The 11546-nt window shown below is 51.2% G+C and overlaps 2 protein-coding genes across 4 annotated transcripts in view; both read left to right on the top strand.

The window, feature by feature from the left end:
- The first annotated feature begins 2013 nt into the window (after positions 1 to 2013).
- LOC137861295 (proline-rich protein 19-like) lies at positions 2014 to 4561 on the top strand. Of its 3 annotated transcripts, none has more exons than XM_068692498.1 (5): positions 2014 to 2951; positions 3277 to 3339; positions 3411 to 3656; positions 3769 to 3828; positions 3907 to 4561. In XM_068692498.1, exons 1-5 carry the CDS (start codon positions 2094 to 2096, stop codon positions 4492 to 4494), a joined length of 1815 nt encoding a protein of 604 aa, XP_068548599.1. In that variant the 5' UTR covers positions 2014 to 2093; the 3' UTR covers positions 4495 to 4561. The 3 variants fall into 3 exon arrangements, with proteins under 3 accessions (XP_068548599.1, XP_068548598.1, XP_068548600.1); XM_068692497.1 differs by having other exon boundaries at positions 3769 to 3831; XM_068692499.1 differs by lacking the exon at positions 3277 to 3339 and having other exon boundaries at positions 3769 to 3831.
- Positions 4562 to 8949: 4388 nt separating this feature from the next.
- Positions 8950 to 11546, top strand: part of FAM168B (family with sequence similarity 168 member B) — a 67198-nt gene continuing 64601 nt past the window's right edge. Inside the window, exons 1-2 of the mRNA XM_068692922.1 lie at positions 8950 to 9052; positions 9728 to 9843. The gene's annotated coding sequence lies outside the window, so the exon portion shown is untranslated. The remainder of the gene's footprint in view (positions 9053 to 9727; positions 9844 to 11546) is intronic.

Below are 11546 nucleotides of genomic sequence, written 5' to 3'. Positions count from 1 at the left end.
ACAGGCACATACGGATCCTTTGTATCAAATCTCTCTTCTGACACCCCTCTTTTCTGGTGCTGGCTGTTTTGTCCCCAGATGGGGACTCAGCCAAGCCTGTAGGTACAGGGCAGGATGTTACTGTGGGGGGCGTCTCGTCCCCATGGGGCTGGTGGGGAGCAGCACCCTGTGGCCACCCATGTGCTCTAGAAAATGCTGCCAGCACCTCCAGCTGGGAGAAAAGTCTCTTGTCTGGGGGGGACGCACCACACTCTGCTGCAGGTGGGCATCAACGGAGGGAGGACATAGGCAACAGGACGGGCAAGGTGTGGCTGGGGTGAGGGAACTGGGATCTGTTGTGAGCACCAAATCATCCAAGAGAAGAGCAAATGGGCACATGGCTGTGTTGGTATGAGTTCCTGCAGGTTTCTGCTCTGGTGCTCCTGTGGTTCTAGCATTGAGAGTACAGTTTCTTCTCTTCCTGGAAAAGCAACCAAGTAACCCAATCTGAACATCATTACTATTTACTTAATATTCTTGTGTAAAAGCAGTCACAGTTTGTGCAGAGAAGAAAACCAGGAATTAATTAGGTCCTGGGAGAAATCTTTGAAGGACAGCCCTCTAGGGGCTACTAATGGGACAGGCTGAGGACAACCCAGTACAATCAGGTTTCAAGCAGTGGAAGTGCTTGAGGATGTTTCTGTACCCCACTTGTCATGTTCTGTATGTTCTGGGATGCTCCTGCTCAGCCCGCATTGGCCAAGTTTAGAGCATATCACAGGGAAGTGGAGACCCTGCTTTTAGGGCTGTAAAGTCATGCTGCCAAGTTGCCTGTGAGCTTGGGGAGAGGGAAGGGTATGGCCACAGGAGGTATGGGAGAGGAAGAGTATGTGGGAAGTAGGGGTGAAGGAGGGCTGTTGGTGGAAACTGTTGGACGGGGAGTGATAGAGGTGTGAACCAGGACAGAGAGGGCTGTGGGAACAGACAGGAGAGGGTTGGACACCGCATGTGCAAATTCATAACTGCTGGATTTTATGGGTTAGTCAAATCTTTTTCACCGGTAGGAAGTGAACAGCCAGTGCTGCACAGGACAATGACCTGAGCCTTCACACAGGTGAACACAACCCGCTGGCCTGAAGAGCCAGTAACAAAGCTGGCCATTGCAGCTCAAGAAAGGAAGCCTCCTGCCCTCTGCTGGCAAGCAAGACATATTTCAAAGGAGCACGGGGGGACACCTGAGAAGAAACGGTGCCCACCGCCTAGCTCACCAGCTACTTCCAGGTGGCTTTATTTCACGTAAGGGAAGGATCTTTTGGCCAAGTAGCAGTATACACAACTTGCAGAAGAAACCATCTTGACTCTTGCCAGTTTCCAGGCCACAGGGGAACTGCTGCTGCGTGCCTGGAGCACCTCCTGCCCTCTTGCACTGCCCTCGGGAGCTCAGGGCTGCTTCTCACGCCTCTCTCCCAGCTGCTGTTGCGTTGTGCAGCAGGTTTGTTTGTTTGTTTGTTCCTTTCTTAAATATGCTCTCTCAGAGGCACAAACAACATCGATTATGGGCTGGGCTCTGGGCAGTGCTGGGTCTCTTTGCTGCCAGCTGAAACTGGCCCTTATTTAATACGAGGCAGCTCTTGGATCCTTCTCACAGAGGCCAGGCCCGCTGCCCCCTGCTACCAAACCCTTGCTGTGCAAACCCACCGCAGGATTTCAGGACCTTCAGGAGCACCCCCAGCCCTCCCTCACTTTTTTCCCTTGCCAAAGCGATCGCAATGCTTCAAAAACAAGGGACGGGCATGGTGGGAGCCCAGGGGCACCCAGGGGTCTCACACCACCACGGGTGTCCCCCTGGGGGGGGGGGTTGGTGACAGCGAGGTGTCGCACAACGAGGCCGGGGCCGGGGCCGCTGCGGGCGGTGCCCGGGCAGCCGCTGCCCCTCAGGGCCTCCCCCGGCGGCCGTTGGTGGTGGGAGGGGGCGCGGGGGGGGGGGCAGGAGCGCAGGTAGCGGGGAAGGGACGGCCGGGGGGGCACGAGGGGGAGCGGAGCGCCCCGGGGGTACTGGGGATGGAACGGGGGAGCCTCGGGGGTGGTGTGGAGGTGGTGGGGGGCAGCCGGGGATGCTGCAGGGGCCAGGCTGGGAAATGGCGGCGCCGCCCCCCCAGCGCAGCCCCACCCGTCCCCTCCCCTCGTTTCGTCCCCAGATGTCGGCCGTGAAGCAGCGGAGCGGCCGAGGCGATGCCCAGGACGCTGCCAGGGACTCGCAGGCCCGGCCCGGCCGCGTCAAGCGCCGCAGGACCAGGGGGGAGCGGAACCGCACCAAGTTCGGCCCAGGCCTCCCCAGCAGCACCAGGCGGCAGGGGCCGAGACCCCCCTGGGGGGGCGTCCCCCCGCTCCCCCGGCCCGCCCCCCCCCAGCACAGCCCCCTGCCGCCCCCCCGGCCCGTCATCATCACCCAGCAGCGCCTCAGCCGCCCCCGCGGCCTCCTGGGCCGGGGGGTGACATCGGGGGACATCCAGCGCCTGCTGGGGGGCGGGCAGGGGGGCGCTCCCCCCCCGCCCGAGGGGCCGGGAGGGCCGGCAGGCAGCCCCCTCCCCGAGCTGGGGCTGGGGAGGGACGGGAGGCCGTCGACCCCCCGGCCCCAAGTCCCTCGAGGACCGGGGGGGGAGGACGGGGGCTGCCCCTCCGGGACGCCCCCCCGGGAGGTGCCCGGCCGCTTTGGGGCCCTGCTGCCGGCCCCCGCCGAGCTGTGGGGCCGGGCCCTGGCGGAGGAGCGGCGCCGAGCCGTGCTGGCAGCCCTGCTGGAGCGCCACCGAGCCCTGCCCGACCTCGCCGCCCTCCTGCCCCCCCGGCCCGTGGGGTTGCCCCCTCCTGTGTCACCCCCTGCCTCCCCTCCCTCACCGGGGCTCTGCACCCCTGAAATGGAGCCGCTTCCCCAGCCGGTGCGCCCCCCTGCACCTCTGCAGGCCGTCACTCAGGTGGGTGACCGAAAAAACGTATTTTCTCCCCTACAAAAAACGCCATTTCCCCCCCCAAAATGGTGATATGTCCCCAGCTATCCTCTTCTCCCTGCTGCCAACCACACTTTGCTCCATCAGGCACTGACCTCTGCAGCTTCCATATTGCCCCCCAGTGTTTACAGTTCTGAGACAAAGAGGAACAAGAGTCTCAAACAAACAACAAACAAACAAACACCCTAGCTTTTCCCCAAAAACACCTACTGCCATTTTCTCTCAACTAAATGGTGATGCTGCCCATACCTGTGCCCCTTTCCCTGCTGCTAACCACACTCTCCTCCTGCAGGCACCAACCTCCCCTTCCATGTTCCCTCCCCCTGATTTCAGCCCTGAGATAAGGAAGAGGCAGGTAAGTACCTAACTGGGGGTGTCCCCATCCCCAGTGTCAGGAAGGGTCAATTTATGCCCCACTCCCTGCAGAGCTGTTTCCCCTGGATGATGGAGGATGAAGATGAGGCACACTCCGAAAAACCCGCCATGCAATTCTGCGTCCGGACCCCCTCACCACCGCTGTTCAGGGCCCGCCACCCTGTACCCTCCCCTGCTGCCTACCTACCCACAGGGCGCTGCACTCCCGAACCTGAGCTGCTCCCCCAGCCAACGCAGAGCAGGAACCCAGCACCCCAGCACCGCTGGCGCCGTGTCTCCCCAAAAGCTGGCAATCAGGTGAGTGCCACAGAGAAACTGCTTTGCCCCCAGACAACATTTTCTCTCCCTAAAATAGTGATGTATCCCCACCCCACTCTTTCCTGCTGTTAACTGCATTCTTCCCCTGCAGACTCCAAGCCCCCCTGCTGTTCCTCTGCCCCCTGTTTTCGGTGCCAAGAGGAAGGAGAAGCAGGTGAGTCCCCAGAGAGGGGTACCCCCCACCCCAATATGAGGAGGGGTTGACTTACACCCCCACACCTTACTGCAGAGCTGGCTCCCCTGGATGTCGGAAGATGAGGATGACACATACCCTGAAGACCCAGCCCCACTGTTCTGTGTCCGGACACCATCTCCACCACTGTTTGAGGGGCTCCCCCAGCCCCACATCCCCCTGGGGGAGCCAGGCTGCACATGCCGGGCAACATGGGGCCCCAGGGTAGAGGACAAAGCAGAAGGGCATGGCCAGATCCACTGGCGGTCCCGTGTGCCACAGCATCACCGGGTGTTAGAGCATCCCATGCCAGGGACACACGCCCCACACCACCCCTGTTGGCACCACAGGGACCGGCGGACACCCCCTGCTTTGTACCGGGGCACATGCCCCTGTGCCCCCTCCCCATCACACCACCCCTGCAAGCACAGCCCTTGTCCCCACAGCAGGCCTCGGCATGCCACGAGCTTCCCCACATGCCGCTGCTCACCCCCTGAAAGCCACCGGCCACGGGGCTGGAGGGGGCTGCCAGAGCCACGGCAAAGGGGGTGGCACCTTTCCTTCTGCCCCCATGCCACAGTTCCCCACAGTGCAGGGGAAAGGGACTCTAGCCCCAATGTCTGGCTCTTCCCCTGCCTGTACTGAGGGACACAGGTAGGCATACTTTATTGGAGTAACCTCCCTGTGCTCAATAAAGGCTATTACACCTTTATGTGGCTGCGTTCCTAGTTGTCTCCTTATGGGACCCCATCCTTCCCAGCTCACATTCATCCCGATGGGGTCACAGACTGGGCATCCACAGCACCAGTGGTTTGGGGTGAGAAAAGCTCTTTTTGCATCTTTTCAGAGGGCAACCAGGGCCTGGCAGGGGTGGGAGGTTGGGGAGCTGCAAGCCAAGCACAACTGATGGCTAACGAAGGCTTTATGAGTTGTTAGGCAGCTCTGGAGCACTGCTTGGATGCTCGCACACCACATACACAACCCCATACACACCCCCACACACCGATGCACCCTCAATGCCCGGTTCAGGCCAGCAGCAGGGGGACAGCAGAAGGTCCAGGCACTGCTGAAGCTGGTCCCACCCTCTGACTACTATCCCTGCTCTTACCCTGGCAAAAAATTGATACCGCTGGGGGAAATCTGAACAGTGTCAGAAGTGACTACAGAGCTCTGTGAACAGTAGTCTAGTCCCTGTGGTGTTTTCAGTTCTGCCAGAGAGGGAAAAGACTGTGAGGAGGAGGGCACTGGTAGCACAAGTTAGTAATTGCCTGCAGAACTGGTGTTGGTGACAGGGTTTTGCTTTCTGTGACCCTAGGACCATGCTTGAGGATTGGTGTCTGCTTGGGAGAAATGGAATCTGCCTCTCTAAGCAGAGAAAAAATGTTTCTGCCAAGAGGATGGCTGACCTCATAAGGAGGTCTTTAAACCAGGAATGAGGAAGAGGAGAGAGGGTAACCTAACCAGCAGTCCCGTGGAGGAGGGACAGACAGGGTTGCTGAAAAAAGCACATGGGGTAGTGTGAGGAAGGAATCACAAAGCCAACAAAATGGGCATTAAGCAGGGTCACCTCTACCACTTGCAGGTAAGCAAAGAAGTTCCTGCGAGGCACCGTTATGCAAAAAGCTCCCAGTGCCAGCGAATTTAACTTTTGTTCTGATTAGTGTATATGCTATGATGAAATGCCCCAGGGTGGCATTATGTCAATTATATTTGTATGACTGGCTATATCAACTCTCTGTCACACAGAAGGCTGTCTGAAGCTCCTGCCAGTACAGGAAATGCAGCACTTTGCACAGAACAGGGAAAACAGCTTCCTGCCTCCAAAACAGGCAGCCAGTTCACAGATTTATGAATTCAGTTTCTCTGCTTTATGTTGTTAAAGACAGGGGGAGCTCAGTAGCAAATATCCTGCCCATCTCCCAGGGCTGGACACACGGTGTGCCTGCACATGTCCTTCAACATAGGCACAAGGGAGCCATGGCAAAGGGTCGTGGTACTTGGCAGGGCCTCAGACCATCCATGCAGTGCTCTGTTGTAACGGGACTCTACTCAGCAGATCAGGAAAATTGCCATGTAGCCCCCAAAATGGACCACAGGGGTCCCTGCAGCAGGGCCCAGCTGAGGCTTTCTCTCCTGGGCAGTATCTGGCAAAGGCAAGGCAAGCTGCAGGCATGCAAGAGGATCTGTCTTCTGCAGGACAGGACTGGTTTCAGACGGAGCATGGGACAAACTGGTCTCAGTCCTTTCCAACCATCCTTTTCAAACAAAGGTGGGAATTGGTGCAAAGGAGCTGTAACATGCAGCTGCGGACTTGAGTGGAGAGGTCTGATGTAAAGAGAAGGGATGAAAATCCTAGGTGTGCTTGAGACAAATGGTGGAGCTGGGAAGGCGAGCAGAAACTTGGCCCATGTAGTGCCTGAATTCAAGGAAACTGCCTTAACCAAGCTGTCCAGACCTCCTTAGGACTCCTTCTTCATCAATATCACTTGGAGAACATTGTTAACAAGTATTCTGTAAGTGAGAAAAAAATGAAGGGAAAAAAATATAAAAGGCTTGAAAAGAGACATCCTTTTACAGAACCAGAATCACCTTTTTAATTAGGTGTTTATTGAACTTTTTTGTTTAACTGCACATCACATCTGAAACTTCTCCAATTAGCTGGCTGAGTCTTGAAGACTTGAAGACAAATATGGGAAGAGACATGGCTTTTTGTATTTTAATGAGTCCCATGGTGTATTTGGTGTATGGACCTCAGAGACTGAGAGAAGACTGAGCAAACCCCTGAAGAAGTCAATGTTAGAAGCAACCCCCCCAGTTTCAGGGGTATTAGTGGGTTCCGCTGAGGGCCAGTACCAACAGAGGGTCCCCATGGACTTGTTAGATGAGAAAACTGGAGGCAGTGATCATGGGTAGGCAAAGGCAATGTAGAGGTGGTGCTGATGCTAAGTAGCCCTTGATGTGTTACATTAACCCTGACCTCCAGGTCCTGGGAAGGGAGATCCTGTCCCTCACACATCACTCAGGGCTCTTCCTGGTGTCGTGGAATATGGGAGGTGTTCAGTGCTGAGAGCAGGACTACAGGATGATGCTTCTGGGACTCTGCTGTGTGGGGCAAAGAGATAATGGCATCCTAGTGACACCAGGTTAAGGTTTCTCCTGGTAGGTCTTGGTGGCAGAGACCTCAGCCATAGCCAACAGGAGAAAGAGCTTCTGTTGGTTTTTGGTAGGAAAAAGGTTCTGCTGGGAGCTTTCAGCATCACTGTAACCCTTGGCCCCTGCACCACAGGCTCTCCTGTGCTGTCCCATGCCTTCACCTTGCAAGACTGTGGACACCCAGTCCTCTTCTTCTCCTAAGCATCACCCCAAAAGATCACTGTCTTTACTGATTTCTCTCCTTCCTCCCTGGCTGTTCCTTGAAACATGAAGCCCTGGGGTGACCCAGACCCCCTCTGGGTGGCCTGTTGCACCACGACACATTAGAATGACATTTCTTTTTCCTCATGTTTGATCTCAGTCTCCCAAGCTGCACTTCGTGGCATTCTTCCTTTCTCCTGAATCTTTCCACTACCAAAATAAGCTTCATCCTCTCTGAAACCATCCTTCAAAGATTTTTTTTTTTCCCTCTTGGCTGGCCTGCCTGATAACCATGTCTAAGGCCTAGCTGATCACAGTGCTCATGGGGATTCCTCAGAAAGAAGAACCTTCTTCTGTCCAGAGTAAGTGTGAGCAACGATCTCCAATTTATATTGATCCAGAAGGTCTCCTGATGAACTCTGAGAATACAGGAAAAGCAAGAACCTTTCTGTCAGACATCCTGTGGGCACCCTGTGCCCAGCCCTAATCTGCCTTTTCTCTCATCAGTCACTTGGGACTTGTATCACTTCTGTAAAAATCTAAGATTTTCCCATTTAAGTGTTCAGCTGAATATTTCAGAACTGGTTCCCACCTGCTTTTTGTTTAGGAGAACTGGCAGCACAAACAGGATTTCTTTAATTAAAAAAAAAAAAAAAAAAAAAAGTACAGAAAAAAAAAAAAGTAGTCCAGTAAAAAATATATTTCTCTGTTGTCTATTAAGTGGGTTTTCCAATTTCAACAGTGGACAACCTTAGTGGAAAACATTCAGGGAGATACATAGGAAAGGGACAGCCAGAAAAGCAATTAAGGAGTTGGCTCAAGAGACAACCATTCAAGCTGCTGGCAGACACAGCAAGCTTTAAACTGCCTGGAGTTTGTCTGCCTGCACAATTGAGATGGATGTGAGTGAATGGAGTAAAATGAGAAGAGGAACGCTGAATGGACAGTGGAAAGCGTTACACTGACACACTGCTAATGAAATGACATGAGAAACGGTCGCTTTAATCACAACATGTGGAAATAAATGAAGTATTGATGAGATTCAATAGACACACTGATAGAGCAGTGGTCAAGCAAGTACTGGGGACAATCTCCAAATGTGTCAGACCCAGCCCGTAGCCCTGCTACAGGTTAGCAGTTGCACTGGCAGAGTCACACACAGACATTTTCTGCCACCCATGACATCTGACTGATGCTGCAACAAGGTGTTTCATGCCTGGGTGGCTCTCTGCTGCTCAGCTCCCTCAGTCCTTGACCTATTTTGTGTCCCTTGCTGCAAACCTGTAACCCTCTGTAGGCAGGGCAGGCACTAGCTGTGGCACCCCCTCTAGCTCCCCGGCCTTTGCACCTCCATGGCCAAGGCTCAGCTGTACCCACAAGTTAGGCCGTGAAACCACCAGCTCCTACCTCCCCCAGCAGCCAGGTGTCCCTTTGTCACCTGCAGGATAGGGACATGGCAAGGAGAAAAGGGGACAGTGAGGGGAGAGGTCCTCAGGGCGTAAGAAGCAGGCAGGTAACCACAGACACCATGGGGGTGGCTCTGAGGACCCCTCCCCCCCACCATCTTGAGTGGAGCTGGGCCACCTGGTGCCTCAGCAGTGGAGCAGAAGGACCTGTTCCTTCCCCTTGGGAACTAAGGAACTAAGCTGGAGGCTCCATAAGGTGGAAACAAGTAATCAGGCTTGAGTTTTGTCATTGCCTTCAGCTGGGAGTCAGTTATATGAGGGCTGTGTTTCCAGGCCCCAAAGGTTAGGGCCTGCTAGCTCTGCTTGGTTGCTGTGTGCCCTGTCACAGTGCCTGGAGCAGAGGGGGAAACACTTGCGATTTAGAAGTTGTCCTGCTTAAGAAGGTAAAATATGTATATGTATCTTTTACAGTGTTGCCTTCTTTATGTGTTCTCTGTTCTTTGACTGTGTGTCTTTGTTCTGTGGCATTTTCAATGTTATATTGCATGGTATCTACCAGTTACCTCATTCCAGAAGCAAGCTGTGAAAAGTGCTGATTTTGGTAATTACTCTTTCTTAGTTTTTTGAGGTATAAATGTTTTCAGATGTTCTAGTTAGATTATGGGGCTGAAGCTGACTGGTTCATCCTATCAAGGATCAGACAGGAACTATATATATATAATATATAATATGCATATATATAAAAGCTATTTGGGCATGTCAAATACACTCATACATGCTCACACTTAAGCAGTGATAGAAAGACAAAGGATTTATTAACAAGTTAGCTTGTTAATGTACTGACCCCAGGCTGATGACAAAATGCTTTTCCCATTTGTTGATGTTGTAGGTACTTAGCCAGGTCATGGTTAGCATCCCATTGGTATCATTGCAAGGTCAGATTTTTGCCTTGTTAGTCTTACAACAATGTATAAAGTTTTTGTTTGTTTGTTTGATTTTGTTTTTAATATACATATATGTTAGAAACTTGAGTGAGGAAAACTATATATTTTAAGACTATATTAAACTGCTTTCATTGACTGCTGCACGGGTTCTCAAGATAAATATTTCCTTTTTAGGGTTTCCCACTGTTTCTGCACCCAAGCTGAAGCCTCTTTTATGTGGGGAAGGTTTTTCTTCTTTGAGGATTTGGCAAATATTTGCCCAGCGTGGATGTGAAGGAGACACACATGTGGTAAGTGTCCTCTCAGAGGCTCCTGCATTTTTTTTAAGATGAACTTCTAGCTCTAAGTGGTACCAAGTATTAGTCCATGGCTCTGTTCTGTATTTATGAGAAAAGTATATAAATTGTGTAAATTTTGTTGTGTACAAACCCTATTTTTATCTAAGTGAGTGAGTTTTCTTAAAAAACGAGGGAAGTTGTTCTTTATATAAGAAAAAGGTCAAAGAAGAGATTTTCCTTTGAGTATGATATAACTGAACTGACATGGAGTAGGTAAAGGGTGATTGGAGCAGGATCTGAAGCTGACTAGAAGTGTCTTAAAGATGGGGAGAGAGTGTTGTAGGTTCTTGTGTGGTTGTCCAAAATAAAATAAGTGTTTATTTTAAAAATGAAAATTGTGAAAACTTAAGTGGGAATTTTAAATGAGAAAATGGCTTAGTGGTAGGTATTGGATTGCTAAGGGACTGTGAACCTGACTGAACCTAATGTATTGATTAAGGCAATATTTTTCTTATCTTGGTCTTTACACTTATTTAGCTTCCATTTAATTAAAAAAATAAATCACTATATATGCTCTGCAAGCATGCTCTCCTGTGAAAGACAGGGTGTGTAATTGGAGTAGATGCTAGGAATGTGACCAGAGTGCAAGCCTCTGTTCTGCATGGCACTGAAGTTTTTACTTAAGCAATTGTCTAACAGCTCTGGTGGCTTACTCAGTCTGTGCTATGTGGAGCCTAATGCTCAAAACTGTAAGATGCTTTGAAATATTAGTTGATTTATTTAACAGAACTCTTCACTTGGAAAGTGTTCAGAAAAAAAATTAAATGTTCTGTCAAAATATCAAATGTTCTGGAAATGTGCTTAATAAAGAGCTTGCAGGAATTGGATTAGCAAGCAAGAAACTGCTTTATTGATTCACTTTATGTATACGCAAAAAATGTTATTGTGACATGAGCTACTTCATAAAAGATTGCTTGTCTTCTCCCTGTAGTTCCAGGCAGCAAGTTGAAAGTGAATTTCCACCAGATAAGGGGCAGTTCAAACTGTTATGTGTATGATTATACAGGTGGGAGGCTGTAAGAAAGCAGCAGGGCTTGCTGGTTAAAAGCAATGTATTACAGGCTGTGGCTAGAAACCAAAAACTAACTTTTCCTTGTGCTGTTATTGACACTCGTGTTATTAAAATGTTTTTGCATGTTCAAGTGCTGGCAGGTATGTAACTTTTAACCCATGTGAATAGCAGATGTTGTCTCCCCTAAAATTCTTTAAATGTAAAACAGTGACTGTAAGGTGGTTAAAGTTATTGCTAGCTTCCTTTCACCTGGAGTGCAGTAGATTTCCACTTGTACTGTGAAGAGCATAGTGTGAACAGTTGAAAAGCTACTGAGCAGCATGGGTCTGTAGGCTGAACATCCTACTCACAGTTGGACAAGCTCAAACTTCCTTGTCTTTTAGGGAATGTGGCTGACATGGCTGATCTTGCTCTCACACTGAGTGATGGTGCAAGCAAAAGAGAATGCTTGCTGTGCAATTTTGCATAACTAATCCTGTGAATGATTTTCTACTCCATTTCATAGCAGAGCTTGCAGTGTCTGAGCTTGGACTAAATACACAGGGCAGTTTTGGATATGTCTGAATTTCTGCTGAGTGTTTGACTGCATACAGTACTGGGCACTAACTTGAAGTTCATGTGGCAAACCATTAGGAGGATACAA

This window comes from Anas acuta, chromosome 9 (genome assembly GCF_963932015.1).
Source record: "Anas acuta chromosome 9, bAnaAcu1.1, whole genome shotgun sequence".
NCBI classification, from domain to species: Eukaryota; Metazoa; Chordata; class Aves; order Anseriformes; family Anatidae; genus Anas; species Anas acuta.
Note: the sequence above shows the minus strand (reverse complement) of the source record. Positions and strands in the feature narration are given on the sequence as shown.